The 23,559-nt window shown below is 27.8% G+C and overlaps 1 protein-coding gene and 1 pseudogene across 1 annotated transcript in view; both read left to right on the top strand.

Annotated features, from left to right (window-relative positions):
• The window catches only part of LOC145749620 (NACHT, LRR and PYD domains-containing protein 3-like), a 37,479-nt gene extending 17,052 nt beyond the window's left edge, over nucleotides 1-20,427 (top strand). Inside the window, exons 6-24 of the mRNA XM_082565442.1 lie at nucleotides 725-892; nucleotides 1,448-1,497; nucleotides 2,122-2,194; nucleotides 2,877-2,926; nucleotides 3,099-3,171; nucleotides 3,737-3,786; nucleotides 3,938-4,013; nucleotides 4,615-4,664; nucleotides 4,856-4,934; nucleotides 5,047-5,096; nucleotides 5,194-5,272; nucleotides 8,243-10,044; nucleotides 10,968-11,126; nucleotides 12,838-12,996; nucleotides 13,700-13,858; nucleotides 17,799-17,957; nucleotides 18,926-19,089; nucleotides 19,443-19,495; nucleotides 19,637-20,427. Of these exons, the coding sequence (XP_082421568.1) occupies nucleotides 725-892; nucleotides 1,448-1,497; nucleotides 2,122-2,194; nucleotides 2,877-2,926; nucleotides 3,099-3,171; nucleotides 3,737-3,786; nucleotides 3,938-4,013; nucleotides 4,615-4,664; nucleotides 4,856-4,934; nucleotides 5,047-5,096; nucleotides 5,194-5,272; nucleotides 8,243-10,044; nucleotides 10,968-11,126; nucleotides 12,838-12,996; nucleotides 13,700-13,858; nucleotides 17,799-17,957; nucleotides 18,926-19,089; nucleotides 19,443-19,452 (3,410 nt within the window). The 3' untranslated portion in view covers nucleotides 19,453-19,495; nucleotides 19,637-20,427. The remainder of the gene's footprint in view (nucleotides 1-724; nucleotides 893-1,447; nucleotides 1,498-2,121; nucleotides 2,195-2,876; nucleotides 2,927-3,098; nucleotides 3,172-3,736; nucleotides 3,787-3,937; nucleotides 4,014-4,614; nucleotides 4,665-4,855; nucleotides 4,935-5,046; nucleotides 5,097-5,193; nucleotides 5,273-8,242; nucleotides 10,045-10,967; nucleotides 11,127-12,837; nucleotides 12,997-13,699; nucleotides 13,859-17,798; nucleotides 17,958-18,925; nucleotides 19,090-19,442; nucleotides 19,496-19,636) is intronic.
• A 569-nt stretch (nucleotides 20,428-20,996) lies between these two features.
• On the top strand, nucleotides 20,997-22,702 carry LOC145749926 (thioredoxin-like protein 4A; annotated as a pseudogene).
• Nucleotides 22,703-23,559: the final 857 nt, after the last annotated feature.

The following is a 23,559-nucleotide window of genomic DNA, read 5'->3' as shown; positions in this document are numbered from 1 at the left end:
GATATATTTTTAAGTTCATAAATATACTGTCACTTATTGATATAAATTGTTACATATACAATTGGTGTAATAAATGCTTAACATATAATGCCATGAAACTTTATTAAACTGAACAATCCGCCATACTCAATTTAATTTAGCATTTAAACATAAAGGATTCGAAGGAAAACATTATTTCGAAATAGATGATATAACCAAACTGTTTAATCTTTAGTCATGGTTTTCTTGTGCCGGTTAAAGTTTTTTTTAAGTATATATATAAAATAACTATATTTTGTTTTGTTAGTAAATGTGTTTTTTAAACATTTACCATATTATCAAATTACCATACAAATGGACTATTGCTGGGCTATCCACTATAGCCTTAACTTTTCATTATAATATGACAATATAAAAGCACCCCTGTGGATAAAATTTTAACATCACCGCTCTGATGTAGCCCCGAGATATCCAGTAAAAATGTAAGAATTGTCCCTTTACGTAGCAAGAAATCCTTTTTTTTGTACTCTCTTATTTTTAATGAACTAGGTGGTTTTGTAATTAGTTAACGAGCAAGATAACTCGTTAAATTTTGAAGCATTAGCAAGATCGTTAAATTTAACGAGTTTCATTATGCCGACCTAGACCAAGTCTTAGTTTATTTATAGACTTAACAAAACATTATTCTATGCAACATATTAGCAATGCAAATTTTATTAATAATATTAAATTAATTTTATTATAGATGCTATGATAAACTTTATTAACCCACAAGTCAACGTAATTCGTGATTTTCATCAAAACGAGATCACTCAAAACATCACCCACCATGAAAACATCACTCACCATGAGCAATATGGTGGAGCATTCATGCCTGGGGCTTCAATATACAATTCTACATTTCCTCAAACAGGTATTTTTAAGTTATTTTCACAATACAAAATTATATTCCGAAAATTGCATTTTTTTTAATACCCACAATCAGGACTGTTAGAATGTGCAGTTAGAGTCAGTTTGTTTCCTTTTATGATGTCTGGCTTTATTTTAAAACGGCAATATGGTGTACTGGTCAAAACACTTCCTACACTACATGAGGTCCTGGGTTTGGTCCTTAATGTTCTCATACTGTAGCGTTGTTAAGTAAGGGGCTATAAACCATAGAGATACTATTATATAATGTTTATATATTAGTATCTCTATACTATAAACAGTATGAACTTCTGCTAAGCCAGCACTTAATCAGCAGCTCAATTATCGGGCAATCATAATCTATAATATTCCAAACTCGCGCATTCAACCTTCCCACATTAAGAATAAAGATATTTACAAAAATAAATTGTAATTGATTTTTACTTTCAACACAACATTAGGGGTTTCCCAACTTATTTTTATATTATAAAGTTTATTTAATTATGAATCATAGTCTAAAAATTAACTCTATATTAACCCAATTTTATTTACATTAAAGGTTCCACTTCAAATGAAAATAAACAGCAAAGATCCTCTGCTTTAAATCAGGTTTGAATTTTAAAGTTTTTAATAAAATGTTGGGGTCACGTATGTTGTCCGGTTCTAGACAAAACATTATTACACTACGGCTCTCTTAAATTCTCTTTTCTGATTTACGATGCTGGAGAATTCTTACGTATGGAGAACAATTTGTCAGAATTCTTTGCTATGGTGAACGGAATGTTGTTTTCTCTTTGTTGGCTACTAATTAGCAACAGGCATACTATACTGCCTAATTTGAGACTTAATCGAACTTACAACTGTTTAATTAAACTATATTACACTAGAATGTAGTAATTTATATTATTTATAGCATTTTATGTTAAATAGTTACACTTTTACAAGTAGACAGAACACATGGAAATTCAACACAAAATGTAATTACACTACAGCCCTTCTAAATTCTTTCCTACTGATTACGGTTTAAGAGAATTCTCTCCTATGGTAAACGGCACTTTGTTTTGTCTAGAGCTGGACAAAATATGTGATCCAAATGTTGTTATATTTATACTAAAGGACCCAGTTTAAAAACTGATATTGATTGGGTCATAAGACCTTGTTTAACAATTAACATGACTGGTAATCATTAGAAATGCTTGTAGTTTTTCAAACCAAGTTCTTATTTTTTTTTAGGAACAACCTGAAGAATCACAAACTTTAGATCCATGTGAGGTTGATCCAGAACCAAGAAGAAGACAAAATGAAGGTAAGTTTTATTCTTGTTTATTTTATGGAAGTGTTTCTAATATTTTTTTAAGATTCTTGCTTGTCTATGGTCTGTCTATGATAATATAAATATATCATCTGGACAATAACATTATATAATTCTAAACACTGATTTAGTTTGGGTATAGTAACTGTAGAATTAGGCTGTAAAGTCAACTTTTAACAATGATTAAATTGTTTAATTGTCACTAATCTTATTCTTAACATAAAAAATGTCGGTTGTTGTAAAATATTTATTACCATTCGAAACTAACTTCTCAGGTTTTAATGTAATTATAGGTGGGCACAGCTAACCTAAAAAGTAACTTTGTTAAATAGTTATTTGTTACACAATATATTAACTTGTTATCACTGCTTAGTTATTGATAACCATTAACTTAAAATTTAATTAAAACAAACAAAAAACATTTCTATTTTTATAAATACAATAATTTAGACCTTAGTTGAAATTTTAACTAAACAATCTAAATTTTAAAAATTTCTAAAGCTCACTTGATTGGCTAATGATGATAGCCAGTTGGCAGTTACATCTGTTGTTTAAAAATGACATCATTTAAACCCAATAAATGGCAATATTTAAATTAACTAATGTATCAAATTATTGCAATATAATACCACCTGTAAGTAACATTGTTTTAATCTAATATTATTTACTTTAAAAGGTTCTACTTCTAATGAAAATGTACAACCGAGATCCTTAGCTTTAAATCAGGTTTTAACTTTAAAGTTGTCAATAAATATAAGCATATTTAAACTAAATAACAGTGTTTAAATATTGTTTATAATTATTAATAAAATTTTGGACTTAGTTTGAATAATAAATATAACTGGTAATTATAAAAAGTCTTTGTAGTTACATAACCAAAGTTTTACTGTTTATAAAGGAACAACCTGAAGAATCACAAACTCCAGATCCACATGAGGTTGATCCAGAACCAAGAAGAAGACAAAATAAAGGTAAGTTTAAATCTTGTTTATAATATGGAAATGTTTTGGTATATTTTTATCTTTGATATGAGTAGACTGACTTCACAGTCTAATCTTGCATCGAATGTAAATGTCTTTATTAAGTTTGGTAATTTTAATCTGCTTATGTATTTAGTAATAGCAAAAGTTACTAGGTTTGTCACAAAATAACACTTTAAGATGGATTAAATTAAATTTTTACCTTTTATGCCTTTTTAATAAATTTAAACAGCACCTTGTTAAAATAATGTTAAATTAAACACATATATATCATTCTGAACAATTATTATTTAAAGTTTAAACTGATTTTTCTTTAAGCCACCTTTACGTAAAATTTATAAAATAATAAAATAATGCCCAAACACTTTTATTAATATACAGTAAAGCAGTTGATTAATGGAAAATATTGAAATAACCAAAATATTGAAAGAGGCATTAGCATTTAGTTCTTTCTTTTATCAATGTATTTTTAAATATTTAGTTTAAGTTTTGTTTTATCATTTTGCAAAAAGTTTTAAAATTAACGCTATATTAATTTTATTATTTTCTATAAAAGGTTCAACTTCTAATGAAAATGTACAACCGAGATCCTCCGCTTCAAATCAGGTTTTGACCTTAATTTGTTTTTATATTTTGTATTATTTACGTTAATGAATAATGTTTAAATATTTATATAGTATTAACGTCACTCAAAACCTTAATTACTTATAATCTTAAAATAATTAGTTTTAAGTGAATGACAAGTTTTGTTTTAAAGGAACAACCTGAAGAATCACCAACTCCAGCAAAAAAATGTAGAAAAGATTCAAAACCAAGAAAAAGACAAAATGAGGGTAAATTTACAAAAAAAAATTGTTGTTTAGCTTTTTTAAATAGAAGTTTTTATGCTAATGTTTTTATATTAAAACACGCTGAAAGTAACTTAGCGCAATTCTTTACTCAAAAATCATATGTTTTTACTCAACTCTAAATTTATATAAAATATCACAAAGAACCAACCAATTAAAACTCATTTAAAATTTATAATTTATATTATGACATGGTCACTAAATCCTTTATAGTCCAAGTAACAAAACAATACCTTCTAGATTAAAAATTTCCACTACATTACTAACATAATTTTTTAATAAACAAAAAGCAATATGACACAAATCTTACATATATTTCATGGTCGACAATGAGAAGTTTCTTTATAAAACTTTTTTTTATTTAAAGTAAGAATTTATGAAAAAACAACATTAAAGTTCATCACCTTAAAAATACATGCATGCTATGTTAAATATATTGTTAAACATATTTCAAGCAATTAACACTTTGGTCATTAAAGCGCAAGCAATCAAGGCATCTGCTTTTAGTTTGTTTAATTTCTTTTGTTGTACTTAGAGCTTGATTTTAAAAATTAACGTCATATTAATTTAAGCATTTAAATTATAGGTTCCACTTTTAGTGAAAATGTACAGCCGAGTTCCTCTGCTTCAAATCAGGTTTTAACTTTAAAGTTATTAATAAAATGTTGTTATATTTATGTTAAAGGATGGAGTTTAAAGATTGTTTAAATATTTACTTTTAAAGATTGTTTAAATATTTAAACTTTGAATTTATAAAGTTAAATATTTTTAAATAATTAATTTTAATAATAAATTTAATTAACTTTTAAATCATTTTTGTTTTAAAGAAACATTTTGGAAAATCACGAACCCCGGGGAAAACTTACAAAAAAGAGTTTCCAGTACCAAGAAGAAGGCAGAATGAGCGTAAGTTTAAGCAATTATCCAAACAAATTTATTTTTATTGTATGAGCTTATACTTTGGCATCTTTAATATGACATAGCACTGTATTTTAACTCGATATTATTTACATTAAAGGTTCTACTTCAAATAAAAATGAACAACCAAGATCCCCTGCTCTAAATCAGGTTTTAACTTTAAAGTTGTCAATAAAATGTTATTCTATTAACCTTGAAGGACCAAGATTAATATTGTTTATGGTATTTATTAAATTATATTTTTCAGTTAAAGGAAAAATCTATAGAAATACAAGCTTCAGTTTCACGTGAGGTTAATCCAGAACCAAGAAGAAGACAAAATGAAGGTAAATTTACAAAGCAAAATAATCTTAACTTTTATTTAACATTATCCTGCATATGTCATGTTTAAAAATAAATATTTGGGACCGTAAGTTAATTTATTATTTTAAGATTTTGAGCAACAACACAAATTGATATTTAAACAAAAATATAATTAATAAAAAAAGCTTCATGTAATCTGTTTCAACATTAACAGAATCCTTTATATACTTGTACTTAATATGTTTACTCTGTAAAAATTTTCCCCATCTGATAACATGGTTGTTAATTAATTAAGCATGTTTAATATAAACCAAGGGCTAGTTGTCCAATGCCAGTGTAAATTCTACCCCAGACAAATATCTTTTTATTTTTTAATGTACAAAATCACGTCCAAACAATCCCATTCAATCGTCGAATATTTAGTCTCAGCGATTGCAAGTTTTTGCTCGCAAAACTGACAGAAAAATGCTGCTCTTCATAAAGTAACATTGCACCTCATTTGTTTGTAGCACAAACGGTCAGTAGGTTTTAATATTAGTTTGCACATAAAATCTGTGTTCTAGAAAGTTGACGATGGCTTGGCTTAAACACTAAAACAGTTTCTTTAGCACTCCTGCATGATTTTTACTTAATTTGTTTGTACATTTGTCATCTAAAAACACTTTCAACATTTTCTAACCTCATTAGCATAGGCCTGGTACTTTGGACAAAGGTTGCATCTAAAATTAGCTTCCCAAATGGTGTCTTCAGGCATCACAAAGAGCTGGTTGTCTTGTTAATATATTTCATTTGCAATGGTACTTGCCAGTAACCATTTGTTATATCCAATTTCATTAAATATTTATCTTCATGAATTCTTGAAATATTTTCTCCGCTGTCACCATAGGTTCAGGATCAAACATTGTCACTTTATTTAATTTTCTTAAGTTTATACAAGTCGGATTCGTTTCTTTCTTTTTGTATGATCACTACTAGCATCTCAAATGGCAATTTAGATCTCTAAATTAAACTCAAATCAGCTTTAATTTAAATCAAAACCCATTTAGTATTGAACAAGGTTTAGACTGGATCCAAAATCAATTTTATTTTGTGCTCCACAAAGTTCATTGTACCCCGTTATCACACTTTGTTGCTTTTAACTCTGGTAACTGTTCCTCAACAACAGGCTATTATAGTTCATTTTGTTTCTATACTGTCCTATGGCAGTGAAATGAGCCACGACACTTTGCCAATCATCTACTTTAAAAGCATCTTTTCTGTTTAGATATTTTAAGGCAAATTTACCTAAAATAATTTTGTTTTATTCATTGATGTCCAGTTTATAATCACTACTACCAACTTTCCTAACTACCTAAAAACTTTGATTCAATAATTTATTAATGTAGGTAACAACACCAGAACCAATTCGCAAATTGTTGTTTTGTTTCGCAATCAAAGTATTTTTGTAGCGCATTCCTTATGGCCTTTCTTGTTCCTAACTTCCAGCTCTAAAACAGTGTGGGTCCACATCTTCTTTTAAGATGTGCATTGGCCCCCGCACCTTTCTTTCATACAGCTGCTCAAACAATAAAACCCGGGAAACTCTTGCAGCACCTCAAAAGGTAATGTGTAAAATTTAACGATGCCATTTGTTTGACTTCTACAACAAAGTCGCTTTAGCATGGACTTTACCAAACCATTAAATCCCCCCAAAGGTTATGGCTCATGTAATGATAAGGATTCTGTTTCTTCATGCATTTCGAAAAAACTTGGGTTTCCATGTCACTTAATAACTCTTTAGGTATGTCAAGTCTACACTACGTATTTACTAAAGCTTCAGCAACTCTTTCAGTGGATTTTAATCAACAACTCTCCTGAGTTCCATGTTGCGTAATCTTCAAGTGTCAAGATGTACTTGTGTTCCTTGTAACTAGACGGGTGTATCAGCCCTTTTAAGTCTAGTGTTGCAAGTTTAAACAGAATTTCAAATAAAGAAACACTTGCTGCCACAAATTGTTTTTTACTCTAAGGTTTAAAACCCCTTTTCAAGTTTTTTGGTTTAAACTGCTCCGAACTCTTATTGGTTTTGGGTTTTGCTTGTCGCACTTTTTTCTGATCTCTATCTTCAGTTAAGTTGTTTTGTTTTAGGAGCACACTCTTCAAATGCTTATAATTTACAGCGCCTTGGGCCATAAAGAATAACAATGAAAGAACAAGAATAATACTGGTTATTATATATGGTTGCTAGTCAAACCATACTCCGGTTTATGCGACCTAGCAATTCATACTCGAAACAACAAGAATTCGAAACAACAAAAAAATTTTTTTTGCGGGAGTTTTTCACCTTGCAAACCGTCTCGCAGGCTGCTGTATCAACGAGCGATTCTACTCAAGTTATTTGTGAATATCTTGTGTCACTAAATATTATCTATGCCTATTTTTCAACAAATAAATATTGGATATATGCATTATTAAATGTGTTATATGTAGTGATAAATTATTGTGTTGTTGACATCTTTTTTTATCAGTTGACTTATTTTTTAAAGTTATTGTTACACAGCAATTAACTTTTATGGTTGCCAGCTTACGCTATTTGTTACATAGTAATAGTGACATAATTACCTCCCTGCTATGCTGACAAAAAATCAGCACTACTAAAAAAAGAGTAATGCATTTAAGAAAAAATTGGCTTCGTGTATTTATCATCGGTTTGTTTGTGTGGTAGTGGTCCGAACACTTTCTTACCATACACCAGATCCTGGGTTCGATCCCCAGTGATCTCATGCTGTAGCGCTCTTAACCAAAAAAAAGTAAATGTAAATATTTATGATTGCTTTTATGACATTTATTACCTGTTATATAGTTCCATTATAGCAATATTAGTTAGGTTTTACAATTTATTATTTAAAAAAATATTAAAAAAATATATTTTTGCATTAATATATGTGCTGTTAACAATAAATATTTTATTAAATATAAAAAACAAATAATAATTTGAGACTTTATTATTTTAGATAATTCTTTATGTGAACAACTTTCCACAAAGTGTTTTGAGCAAGCTAAAAGTTTTGCCCATGAATTTTGCTCTCCTGTCCAGTTAGACAAACAATTAGAATTTGTTGAGTTAGAACTTGCTCAATATTCTTCCACTGATGTTAAAGATTTAGATTCAGTTGATCACTTTCATACCAGAAAAGAACAATTTGAAAGAATGTCCAAGTTAACTCAACCTGACTATCACTCTGGTACAAAGATTAAGGTGAATGACGTATTTGAATTATCAAAAAGAAATGCTGAAGCAGCAGCTGAATGGAAATTCAACAAAGAGCCAAGAAATGAAACTGAACGACTTGAATTAGACAAGAAAAAAAGAGACTTCATTAAAATACATTCTAAAGTCATGGCACTTGTTGGGCACGCAGGGACTGGTAAATCAACTTTTATTAAAATTCTGATTCAGGAAATTTTTTCTGAAAATAGCGGCCTACTTCAGAATATAAAATTTATATTCTGCATTATTTTGCGATCAGTTGATTTTCGTAGGGAAATGTCGACTTTCAGGTTTCTTGTTGCAAATTCATCTATAGATTGGAATCATCCAGAATCTACTGATGTAGAATCATTTAATTGCATTAAAAACAGTTCTGACACTATCCTCATCTTTGATGGACTGGATGAGGCTGATAGTACTACCTTAGGGAAAGCACCCAAAAACTTGGTATCTACAAGTGGCTATGCTGAAGATTTTCTAAAAAACATTTTTAATGGAAAGTTATTTCCTAATGCTTATAAGTTTATCACTTCTCGACCAAGGCAAATGTATGAGTGGCATCCTTCTTGCAGACCTATCTCAGTGTTAAAACTACTTGGTTTCAATAAGGAAGCACAAGAAAACATTTGCAAGCAAATATGTGGGGAAAATTCACCTAAAGTCTTAACCTTCTTACAAGATCATCCAGATATTGATGCTTACAATTATGTTCCTGTCAACTGTATCCTATCCATGCACTGCATCAATCAAGCAATTTTGTCTGGTTCAGAGGTTAATCTAAAAACTATGACAAATGTTATGCTTGCTTCTTTACTGCATTATATGAGGTCAGATCATTTTCCTGACAAAACAGAAGTTTTTGAGAACGAATTTAAATGTCTAGCTCATCTTGCCTGGAATGGGTTTGAGAAGAAAAAAATTATTTTTGATCAAAAAGACATTAAAAAGGCTGGAATTACCGAAAAAATGCTTAAAACCTTTCTTGACACTTTTGTTTATGATTCTTCAAACATGAAAGTCAAGATATTAGAAGGAGACAAACGAAGCAACTTCAGTCATCTCACCTGGCAAGAACTGTTTGCTGCCATGTATTTATTCTTATGGGCAAGTCTGGATAAATTTCAAAAATGTGTTCCTAAGTTTTCCGCTAGTCGGTGGGAAGTAGTCACAAAATTTCTGTTTGGATTTTACAGTTCCAAGGATTTGTCTGAATTTCAATCTGGTTCTTCAACAGCTTTTGATGAGAAACAAGCTGTTCTAGAAACATATGCTAAAGATTTGTGTAAAAATGTTGATTTTTCATCAACTATTATTGAACTTAGCAGTTATTTGTATGAATCCAACGATGATGACCTCAACCAGTCTGTTCTAAGTCTTCTACCTGATCATTTAAACCTTGAGTTTGAGGAAACGTTGTTGCCGAGTGACTACATCCATCTTGGCTACTTGTTTGAACAATTGACCAAACCTCTTTCTTTAAGGATGGACTTTATTGAAGATGAACCTTCTCAACTGCCTAGTATCTTTAAAGGTTTAAAAGTGAAGGTAAGCAAAAACATTATTGTTATTTTGAATATGATGCCCAGGTTTAATTTAAACAGGAAATTTATTCACTAAAGTAGATAAAATCACCAAAATTTATAGATTTGTATTCAATATTATTTTAATAATTCTGTAGTTATAATAAAACTTTTTGTTTGAATAAGTAATTTGCAATTTTGTAAAAAGTAAAATTATAACAATGCTCATACTGTGTAACAATGGTTCATTGTTGAAATACAATCCCCCATTTTGTACTTTCCCCAAATTACATTATTCAATAAATAAAAGTTTTAATAAATTTTTGAAAGCAAAACTTAACATTCTTTACCTGAATACAAAATAAATTTAGAATATTAAATAAAAAATAATGTAAAAACTTAAACTTTTAGTATTTAGTATGCCTACTTAAAATGGGCAGCTTTATATTACTATAAAGGTAGGTTACAAAACTACACAAGCATTTTAGGTTTACGTAACAAGTTTATTATTTACAATTATAACAAAGAAAACAGAAATCGATGTTAACTTTAAATTTGCTTCACATAAAAAAAACTCTCATAAAATATTGATCCAAACAAAGCTTAAAATAATTTGTTTCATAAACTAAAAAGTTGGGTTAAAATAATATTTACCCCCATATTATTGCTGGGGATTTTATTATTACCCCTAAATATTTTTGTACTCACTGGGTTAATTGCAAAGTATTGTTATATAAATATCTGGGCTTAAATTACTTAAAGTTATCAAAACTAAATTTTAAATTTATTTAAACTAGCTTTAAATAAGAATTAAAATGTTGGTAATTATTATTTTAATTCAAAATGTTCATAATTACTATTTTATAAAGAATATATTTTTTAAAACTTTTTTTAGATAATTAAATTAAAGTAATCTTTAAATTAAGTAAAATATAAATTTTGTTTTAGATAAAGTTGTACTTATCATCGAACAAAATCGGTGATGAAGCTGTAACATTACTGGGTGAGGTTATTGACAAGTTTGAGGAACTTGATATTAGGGAGTGTAACATCACAGAAGTTGGTGGATTGGCCATTGCTAGAGGTTGTTCAAAACTAACGAATACTGTGAGTATATTACTTTATTGCTTGGTATTTAAAGATTATTATTTAAACAAGCACTAGATTTAAATAACATTTATTATTAAAATTACTTTATGTAACAACAAAACTTTTTTAATTAGTTTATAGAAATATAAACACAAATTTATTTTCAATTTTATAACAAGAAGTAAAAACGGTCACAATGCCCATTAACTTTAACAATGGCCCATTGTTAAGTTACAATTTATTGTATTATATTTAAATAAAATTATTTTTTGTGTTTTTTTAGGATCAAATTATTTAGAAATTAAAAAAAAAATAATTAAATTTAACAATTAATACATTTTTAAGTGACATTAAACATATTCAGTTTTAAACATTTAAATATTTTGGCTCATTTATTAAAAAAAACATTTATAAATTAACAATAAAATTTTATTAAAACAATAAGTGTGATAATAAGTAAATTTCAATAAATTTTTGAAAGCAAAACTCAACATTCTTTATTTTAATACAAAATAAATTTAAAATAAAAAATGTTCAATAATTAAACTTTAAGTTCAACAAGTAATGTTTCGTTACAGTAACGGTTAAGTTTGGCACAATAACATGTAGATGAAATAGATCCAATATGTTGGTTGAATTTCACTTAATTACTTATTTTATTAACAAGTTGGATTATACAACTTGGTTCTATATTAACGTATATGTTGTTGTTGTTGTAAAATTATATTTAAAACTTTATTAATTTTGGTGGTGTAGTAAGTCTGTTTTAAAGTTTAAACTTTTGTTCAAATATTCAGTTAAATGTTACTAATTACTTATTGAACTTATTTAAAACAAAATTCTGTAAAAATTTTATAATAAAACATATAGATATGAATGTATTTACACACACAAAATGAAAATGATATAAGTTGGGCGCTGGTAAAAAAAGTTGATTATTAAGTGATTAGGTGTTAGCAGGTTGATGTCATATCAATCCAATACAAAAACAGCTTAAAATGAGCAGCTCTATAATACTATAGAGGTGAATTACAAAACTATTGGGGTAAAATCAACAGCAGGGGGTAAATGTATAAAATCAACAGCAGGGGGTAAATGTATAAAATTACATTCTCACTAGGGGGCATGCTTTCTGGTAAAATATATTTATTATCCTGAACTCTGTTATAATTGTTAAGGTGTCTTATATTGTTGTTTTTTAAAATCTACAAAAATTTATTTAAATTCTTATGTATTGATTAACACAGTTGATAGCAACAAATATTACAAGTTTGCGTAAAAAGTCTTATTATTTACAATTATAACAAAGAAAACAGAAATCGATGTTAACTTTAAATTTGTTTCACATAAAAAAACTCTCATAAAATATTGATCCAAACAAAGCTTAAAATAATTTGTTTCATAAATTAAAAAGTTGGGTTAAAATACTATTTACCCCCATATTATTGCTGGGGGTTTTATTATTACCCCTAAATATTTTTGTACTCACTGGGTTAACTGCAAAGTATTGTTATATAAATATCTGGGCTTAAATTACTTAAAGTTATCAAAACTAAATTTTAAATTTATTTAAACCAGCTTTAAATAAGAATTAAAATGTTGGTAATTATTATTTTAATTCAAAATGTTCATAATTATTATTTTATAAAGAATATATTTTTTAAACTTTTTTTTAGGTAATTAAATTAAAGTAATCTTTAAATTAAGTAAAATATAAATTTTGTTTTAGATAAAGTTGGACTTATCAGGGAACTATGTTGGTGATGAAGCTGTAACATTACTGGGTGAGGTTATTGACAAGTTTGAGGAACTTAATATTAGGTGGTGTAACATCACAGAAGTTGATGGATTGGCCATTGCTAGAGGTTGTTCAAAACTAACACATCCTGTAAGTACATTACTTTATTGCTTGGTATTTAAAGATTAATTATTTAAACAAGCACTAGATTTAAATAACATTTATTATTAAAATTACTTTATGTAAAAACAAAACTTTTTTGTTTAGTTTATAAAAATATAAACAAAAATTTATTTTCAATTTTATAACAAAAAGTAAAAAAGGTCACAATGCCCATTAACTTTAACAATGGGTCATTGTTGAGTTACAACTTATTGTATTATATTTAAATAAAATTATTTTTTGTATTTCCTCAGGATCAAATTATTTAAAAATTAAAAGTTTTAAAGAAATATTTAAAACAAAATTTTACTTTATTAACTTTGAGAGCAATTTTAAACTTAAAATAAACAAAAATATTTGAATTTAACAATCAATACATTATTTTTAGTGACATTAAACAAATTCAATTTTAAACATTTAAATATTTTGGCTCATTTATTAAAAAAATTTATTAATTAACAATAAAATTTTATTAAAACAATAAGTGTGATAATAAGTAAATTTTAATTAAAGGTTAAATATTCTAAATAAATAACAAGTTAGTAAAAATTAAATAATGGTCATTTTTGTGTTACTTCAAAATTTTAGTTATTATTATTATTTTTATAAAGTGTTTTGTTAAACAGTTTTTATCTCAGTTATTTTAATTCAAGAAATCTTTTAATTAAGTAAAATATAAATTTTGTTTTAGATAAAGTTGGACTTATCATGGAACGAAATTGGGGATAAAGCTGTAACATTACTGGGTGAGGTTATTGACAAGTTTGAGGAACTTAATATTAGTATGTGTAACATCACAGAAGTTGGTGGATTGGCCATTGCTAGAGGTTGTTCAAAACTAACGAATACTGTGAGTATATTACTTTATTGCTTGGTATTTTTGAAGTTATTTATTTAAACAAGCACTAGATTTAAATAACATTTATTATTAAAATTACTTTATGTAACAACAAAACTTTTTTATTTAGTTTATAAAAATATAAACACAAACTTATTTTCAATTTTATAACAAGAAGTAAAAACGGTCACAATGCCCATTAACTTTAACAATGGGTCATTGTTAAGTTACAATTTATTGTCTTATATTTAAATAAAATTATTTTTTGTATTTCCTCAGGATCCAATTAACTAAAAATTAAAAGTTTTAAAGAAATTTAAAACAAACTTTTACTTTATTAACTTTTGGAGAATTTTAAACTTAAAATAAACAAAGATAATTAAATTTAACAATCAATACATTATTTTTAGTGACATTAAACAAATTCAATTTTAAACATTTAAATATTTTGGCTCATTTATTAAAAAACGATTTATAAATTAACAGTAAAATTTTATTAAAACAATACGGGTGGAGTTATTAAAGTCGAGTTAACTTAATCCTCAGTTAACTTTTTTTTTTTTTAGTTGTTATTAAAGTCGAGTTAAACTCAGATTAACTAATCCTAGTTTAATTTGCGATTTTTGTCTAAAAACTGATTTAAACCGGTTTGAAATCGCTATAGCGAATCAAAACAGCAAACGACAATTTTTGTTGATTTTTGCTGTAACCAAGGACGGTTTGTTCACTTTTTTGCATGAGATTTAAGTTTTTGTAAATAATAAGGCTAAACATGATTTTGAAGGGTTTTAGTAATAATTTAACATTTAACTTTCTTTATTAAGTTAGACTTAGTTAAGATTAGTTACTGTTAGTAAACAAAAAACAGACCCTTAGCCTATTCAGGCTTAAGACTACTACTATAAAAAAAATGAATGCTATAGAAACTTCTTTTACAAATTGTTCTTAAATATTGTCAATAGGAATAAACGATTGTTAAGTAATTTTTTATTAAAATGGATACTTTGGAAATCGTTGAAATAACAAATACAAATTACGAAATTCCCAAAAAAAGATATCACAAATCCCCTGAAAAATATATAGAAAGAGGAATAGTCCAGCGTTACAGATTTAATAAAAATAGCATTTTACAACTTTATAACATTACTAAAAAAGTTTTAGGTTTAAAAATTAGAAGCCATGATGTTCCAGCATTGTTGCAGCTTTTGGTAACCCTTAGGTTTTATGCAACAGGAAATTTGCAATGCAGTGATGGAGACTTAGTTGGGGTACATAGATGCACGGTGTGCCTTATCGTACATCGGATTTCTAAGTGTATAGCTTCGCGCAAACACTTTTTTGTAACTTTTCCTAGTGGATTGGCTCTACAAACATGCATGGATGATTTCGGGCAAGTTTCAGGGTTTCCCAACGTAGTTGGAGCAATAGATGGCACACATATCCCCATTGTTTCACCTGGTGGTGATTCTCCTAAGGTGTTCAGAAACAGAAAAGGATTTTTTTTCGTTAATGTTCAGGCCATCTGTGATGCTCACCGAGTATTTACCAACATTGTTGTGCGTTGGCCAGGATCGACTCATGAATCCCGATTTTTTAAAAAATCAAAAATTCGAGACCATTCTGAAGATTGATTTGTGTCTGGTCTGTTGTTAGGTGACAATGGTTACCCCTGTAAGAAATATTAAATGACTCCTTTACTTCATCCCTTCACATTACCACAAAAAAATACAATAAAGCTCACATAAAAACAAGATCAAGAATTGCACAGTCTTTTGGCATTTTAAAACAAAGGTTTCGGGCCCTTACAATTCCACTTCGGACACGTCTGAACAATTTAATAATTATAATAGTTGCAATTATGTGTCTTCATAATTTTGCACTAAAAACAAGGCAAGAGAAACTGGCCCCTTACGATGCTGAAATCCCAGTTATTGAAACAAATGGAGGAGCTGGTCATTTATTGGCTGGGTGAGCTGTGCGAGACCAAATAATAAATAACTATTTTCAGTAATATTTAAAGTTAAGAAGAAATTTTTAGGTTAATATAGTTAGACTGCATAAAAATGTTTGTTTATGTGTTTTATGTAATCTTTTTGTAGCTAGGAATAAAATGAATAAAAAAAATTAGAACTCTTAATTACGATCAAAGCGAAGGAGAAGTACTGTTGGAATTGGTAAAATCTTATCCAGTTATAACTTCAAAATTAACAAATTAATCTACTACAACTGCAAAAAAAAGCTTGGGTTGATTTAACTAAAAAATTTAATTTAATCAATATATGATGCAATAGAACACCAGAAAATTTACAAAATTTATACAAATATATTAAAAAGAAAGCCAAATCAGCTAATACAGAACAAAAAAAAGAATTTAGAAAAACAGGAGGTGGCCACCACCTAATCCTATTGCTCTTTTACACAGAAAGTCATTTGTGAGTAACAATTATATTTTATGATAAACCAAATAACACACAACGATAAATTTACTACAAACCTGCAAAACTTTGTTTTAAATAATAACTTTAATTCCCAATGAATTCAATTCACTGCATAACAGTTTTGATGATGATGCCTTGCTGATTCTTGATCTTACTGGTAGCACCCCAGTCATGATCAAATTGTTACTGAATGTTCTTCAAATGGAGAAATTTTTATAGCATGTAAAGAATGACCAGGTTAAATTTTATGTTGTGAATATTATTACCAATAAAGAGATCTAGTTTTGAAAAAGGAGTCTTTAAAAAGAAAAAGCGATTCTGGTGACGTAAGGGAGGCAAAAATGTTACTACTTAGGCAGGAAATAGAAAATAAAAAAGAAATTCATAAACTAACCAAAAAGTTACTAATAAAGAACCAAGAAATGAAAATAAAAGAACATGATTTGACAATGAAAGAACTTGAAATAAAAATAGAGCAAACAAAAAATTAAAAAAATTACCGAGCAGCATGTTTAAACAACTTTTAGTTATCAATAAAATTAAAATAAAAGGGTTTACTTTCCACTTCGCATGAATATAATAACAAAGCTTTACTAGATTGAAAATATGATACCCTGTCCAAAATAGGTATTTACCAAAGCAAAATGCTTAAAACCATCATCGCACATTTCCTTGTTTAGCCAAGCCAGGGTGGACCGGTTTTAACTTCAACGACATAAAAGTATTCTCTAAACTTTGTGACCTGCCCATTGTTAGGGATTGACAGGATGTTTGTAATTTCTAATTTCAATAGCTACAATAAAGGTTAAATATATTGCCCCTGTGACAACTTATTAAAATACTGCTTAAATAGTTAATTATAAATCTTTTAACTAAATTTATTTGGCAGAGCCCATTTAAAACTTCGGTTGTAACTGACTATACACATTATATATGCATTTAACAGGAGACAAAAATAGGTAAAATACCTCACAATGATATGGCCGGTACATCACTGACGATTTACGGACTGACTAAAGCCATTACAACCAGTACTAACTTACTAATTATACAACTTTGCTTTGCTGTTGTATTGTTTTCCATAAGCTACCCATGAATTACCTATTGACTCTGTCCAAACGATCACAACAACTTTTAGGCCAATCTAGTTTTACTATTAGACTATTGCCGTAATTTTTTTTTGATAAAGTAGCTAATTAATTTTAAGTTAATCCGAGTTTAAACTACCTTAATTCGCCGGTTAATTTTTAGCGATTTAACTCGAGTTTAATTTGGGATTACCGTTAACTCGACTTTAATTACTTTACCCTAAGTGTGATAATAAGTAAATTTTAAGTTTGAATATTTCAGATAAATAACAAGTTATTAAAAATTAAAATTGTACATTTCTGTGTTACTTCAAAATTTTAGTTATTATTATTATTTTTATAAAGTATTTTGTTAAACCGTTTTTTATCCTAGTTATTTTGATTAAAGTAACTTTTAATTAAAGTAAAATATAAATTTTGTTTTAGATAAAGTTGAACTTAACAGGGAACATAATTAGTGATGAAGCTGTAACATTACTGGGTGAGGTTATTGACAAGTTTGAGAAACTTGATATTAGTGGTTGTCGCATCACAGAAGTTGGTGGATTGGCCATTGCTAGAGGTTGTTCAAAACTAACACATACTGTAAGTATATTACTTTATTGCTTGGTATTTAAAAATTAATTATTTAAACAAGCACTAGATTTAAATAACATTTAATATTAAAATTACTTTATGTAACAACAAAACTTTTTTATTTAGTTTATAAAAATATAAACACAAATTTATTTTTAATTTTATAACAAGAAGTAAAAACGGTCACAATGCCCATTAACTTTAACAATGGGTCATTGTTAAGTTACAATTTATTAATATTTTTTTAAATTATTTTTGTATTTTTCCTATTTTGAAATAATTAAAAATCAATAAAATGTTTTTTATTAAATTTCTGGTATAATTTAAGAAAATTGATAAATTTATTTTATTAATATTATTTTTAATTTATGTTAATTAGTAGTTTAAGTTATTTTATTTTAACTTACTTACTAAAGTTAACTACAACAATTAAATTTACTAATTCAATAATTATCGGACTAATAGTTGTTTTAAATTAATTATTTGAATTAGAGTAATTTTTAAATTAAGTAAAATATGAATTTTGTTTACGATAAAGTTAAACATTTAATATTAAAATTGATTTGTTTAAACAAAACTTTAATTTTTATTAAATTTATAATTTTGTAAAAAAAGTTAAACAGTCACAATGCCCATTAACTTTAACAATGCTCCATTGTTAAGTTACAATCCATTGTATTAATATTTACTAAAATAAGTTTTAGTGTTTTTCCAGAATCAAATTATTTGAAAATTAAAAGTTTTAAAAATTAATAAATGCAACATTTAACCTAACCACAAGAACAATTTAAATCTTTAGAAAATGTTTAAATTTAACAATTATTATTTTTTTAAGTTATATTAAACAAATTCAATTTTAAACATTTAACATTATTTCATTAAAGTTATTCATATACAAATTATAATTTAACAATAAAACTTTATTTAAACTATTGGTGTGCGAATGATAAATTTTAATTAAAGTTTAAATGTTTTAGATGAAAGTGTTGAATATTAGCAACAACAATCTTGGAGATGAGTGTGCTGTTGCTTTCTCATCATGCCTCCACAACTTTCAATGCTTAGATGTAATGGGTTGTGGTTTTACTGAGGATGGGAAACAACTATTGGAGGAAGCAAGCAAAAAACGAAATATGATGCTGTAAGTTTTGTTTACTATACAACATTATTTAAACATATTTACTATAGGACAAACATATTTACTATATTTAAATCCCTTTACTAGAATAAACTAAAACTAACTTTTAATAAAAGAGGTTTTTGACATTTTTAAGACTACCTTTATTTTTGTAGATTAGTTATTACATATTTTGATTTGTTACATTCTATTTTCAAATTTTTTTTTTAAATGGTTGATAATTTTTAAGGCATACATTTACATTTTACTAGGCAAGAAGAATAACTTCAAATTTAAAAACAAATACAAACCCTAAAACACGTTAGTTTAAACCCTCTAAAACATGTTATTTCAACTGTCAATTTGTTTTTATTTAGGTGTTTATAATCAACCACTTTCCAGTAACAAAGTAACGGAAGCAACCAATAATGTAAGTTTTTAGTTTACATAAATATTAGTGATTTTATAAGGTTTATAATTATTTGTTAAAATTATATTTAAAAATGTTGATAATTTTACCCAATAATTAAATTAGATTTTATCAAGATTACACCCACTTATATTTAACTAGGTTGTGGCCCTGAAATCATGGAAACTTTGTTCATTTTGTTTGAAAAAAAAAAAACTTTTCTGTGCAAAAAAAGTAAATTTTAAGAAAATGGAAAAGTTATTTTTAAAGTTATTTTCATTCATTATTTGGTCTTTAATATTTCTGCGTTGTGTACAATGTGCTCAGATAAGTGCTAATTTTTACTATATTTAATTTTGTAGAAATATTGGGAATAATTTACTTCTATTGAACTGTTTGTTTATTAAAGATTAAGATTAATTCCATTGTTAAAAAATGCATTTTATTGAGAAAGTGTGCATGTGCTTTACTAATATGTAATTTTGTGTAGTTTTTAGTAGGGATCTTTAGGTTTTAATGTTGTTATTTTGTATATATATTAAATGTTGGCAGGGAACCTCTCCTAATATAAAACTTTTGCTTAAATGACATTATTAAACATTATTTTACTTGTATCTTATTAACCTATAAAAACATTTCAACTCCTTTATTGTTTTATATTTGTTACAATAGAGGCATAAAGGGCATGGCTTTAAACTTTTTCTTGTATTCAACCAGTTAAAATAAATTTTAAAGATGTATGTCAATTAGTACAAATAATATTTTAATGAAATTTTGAATCTTTTCTATTATTTGGACCCAGGACATTATTGGACCACTGTTGTATGTTAACCTGAGTCTTGTGTAGTTATTGTAGATGTGCTTTTAAGTGCTTGTATGTTATGCAAATATTAATTCTTCGCCGCTTGTCAAACACTTTGTAGAAGCGATTAAAGTTCCTAGTTATTCAGCAATATTGTGTTTTATTTGTAACGATGCTTATAAGATCATGTTTAAATATCCAGCAATGTTAAATATTATTTAAAGTACTTCACTGGAACAAGTACAATCTTAACAACCCCTTCTTTTTCACCTTTCTTTGTCGGGTTTCTTTCTTTTATTTTCCCCCTATTAATAATTCTCCCACAAAATGACTTAAGCTCATACCTGGACAAATCACTTAAATTTAAGAAAAGTTGCCCATAAACAACTTGTCTCCTAGTAAGTGTATAGGGTCATCTTTAAAACAAAAAATTTACTGTTTTCTTGACAATCCTTTAAATTACCTTTACAAGTAAACACCTACACACTTATTTTTTATAATATTTATTTCTTAAAATGTTTTGAGGATAAACGTTTACGCAACAACAGATGTTTTAACAAATTGGATAAACACAAAACAGCGTAAACTTTTGCTCGTACAAATTTTGGGATTTTTAGTTTTGCGAAAAATTTTACGAAATTGCACGAAATAATAAAAACAGTTTAAAAAGTTGTATTTAAATGATAATTTGGTAGTGGTTGGTGTAGTTAAAAGGTAACCATGTCGTACATGCTTCCCCATCTTACAAACGGCTGGCAAGTCGATCAATCGATCTTAAACGAGCAAGAAAAAGTTGTCGTGATTCGGTTCGGTCACGATTGGGACCCGGCCTGCATGAAAATGGACGAGGTATTTAATGATTTTAAATATAAATAAGTTCAATAATGTTTAAGTTTTGTTACGGCGTCGAAATTTAATATTTTCACGTATCAAGAAACGATATTTTAGACAAAATTTGGATCTCTATTAGTTACGCACGCCCTACATAAACAGGGTGTGTAACCAAAATGCGGCACATGTAATTAAACAAAAAGGTTGCATAAATTAAACCCTTACCCTAACCCTCACCTATTCAGTTTACCCATAAACACATCTGACTCGTAAAGCGGACTAAGTTATACTCATTAAAACATATTTCAACTAATTTTTAATGTCTGGTTGAACAATTGCTATACTTAGGTTATAACGCCTTGTTAAATTCAGGCGTGCGAAAGTAATAGAGATCCCAAAATTTTAGGTAAACTAGGCATAAGTTTAATATTTTTTGCTGAAAAAGTGGATTTGTGTTATTTTTTTAGACTTTTAGAAATATATTTTCTTGGTTTAAAGAAAGTTTAATTAAGACCTAAAATATTAAAGAAAATTAAGTTTCTATAGAATAATATGCTGTGTAGTGTTAAGGTGCCATAATTTTAAATTAAAAAAAGAAAATGTTTTATTAATAAAATTAAAGTTTTTTTTGATCATTCTACGAGATATTTAATTTTGACGTTTATACAACACAAATATTTTGCTTTAGAATTCTGTAGGTGACATTTTATTAAATCAACAATTTTTAATGTTTAGACCTTGTATAGTATAGCTGACAAAGTAAAGAACTTTGCTGTTGTTTACTTGGTTGACATTACTGAGGTGCCAGACTTCAACAAAATGTACGAATTATACGACCCCTGCACAACTATGTTCTTCTACAGGTTGTTGTTCACATTAAGAATGTAATTTTGTCGGCACAATAATTAAGCATTAGAAAGACTAACCCGCAGTCTGCGGTTTGATTCTTATTGGTTCAGTGAGCCAGCAGTTAGGTGTAGTGGTCAGAACACTTGGCTACACTACATAAGGTTCTGGGTTCAATCCCAACTGCTCGTATGTTGTTGCGCCCTTGAGTAAGGTGCTATAAACGGTATAAACTCCTGCTGAGCCAGCACTTAATTAGCAGCATAATTATCAGGCAATTATAATTTATAATATCTCAAACTGCCACAGGCAACTCGAGACTAGGTCGAAGTAACTGATGTTACTCTATGTTTAAGTCGTGCTTTAGACTTTCCCACATCGAGGATAAAGATATATACAAAAAAAAATATTCCGAACAGGCAACTAAAGACTGGGTCGGGGTAACTGATGTTGCTCACAGTTTAGGTCATGAAGTCAATCTTCCCATATCAAGAACGAATAAATACATGAAAGTTTAACAAATAAAATATTAAAATTAGGTTTAAAATATTTACAAATTATTAACTGAATAAAATTGTTTTCAGGAACAAGCACATAGTGATCGATCTTGGGACGGGAAACAACAACAAGATTAATTGGCCGATGGAGGATAAACAAGAAATGATTGACATTCTAGAGACAATATTTAGGAGGGCAAGAAAGGGGCGGGGTTGGTGGTTTCCCCAAAGGATTACTAAACAAAATATTAATATTAACGAGTAGGAATATTCTAAAATTTATTGGTTTGTTGTCAGTTTAAAAAAATGAAGTTTATTTAAAACACAAAATTTTAATAATTTAATTTTATGCGTGGTATTAAGTATTTATATTCGATATTTTTTATAAAATTTTAATTTTTTTTTTTCAATTTTTATTTGATTTATTTTTTTAGATGCCAACATGAAAGTTGAATGGATTAAGTGTGACATCATAGATTGTAGTAGTCTCATGTCAGTCGTACAAGGATGTCATGTGGTTTTGCATAAGGCCAGTGTCATCTATTACAAGGAATTAGTTCCTTGCCAAAAATTATGGAAAATAAATGTTGGGGTAGGCATTGTGATGTCATAAATTACGTCGTTTTTATATTAGAATTCGACAACATAGTTTTTTATTCTAGAACTTAAATGGTGGAGATTACTACAGCCTATTCTTTAATATATTATGACATCATATAGGAACAATGAACGTGCTGGAGGCTTGTTGTGCAAACAATGTCGGTTATTGTCTCTACACGAGCTTAATCGAGGCTTTCGGACCAAATTGAACCATGGAACCACTAGTGGGTGCTAGTGAAGACACTATTTACTGTTACTCTTCTGTGACGTCATACAGAATTACAAAGAAACCGCGAAGGAGCTTGTGCTGGAGTGGAACGAAAAAAAAGATGAAAAATGGAAACATTTTAGGTAAAGTCACATTATTTTTATTTTTTTTATGTTTTTATCCTCGATGCGGGAAAGTCGAACGAGTGTCCCAAACATAGAGTAACAATAGTTAGTTCAACCCAGTCTCAAGTTGCCTGTGGTAGTTTGAGATATTATAAATAATATTTGTACGATAATTA

This window comes from Corella eumyota, chromosome 4 (assembly GCF_963082875.1).
Source record: "Corella eumyota chromosome 4, kaCorEumy4.1, whole genome shotgun sequence".
Taxonomy (NCBI): Eukaryota; Metazoa; Chordata; class Ascidiacea; order Phlebobranchia; family Corellidae; genus Corella; species Corella eumyota.
This window is presented reverse-complemented; position numbering and strand designations above follow the sequence as displayed.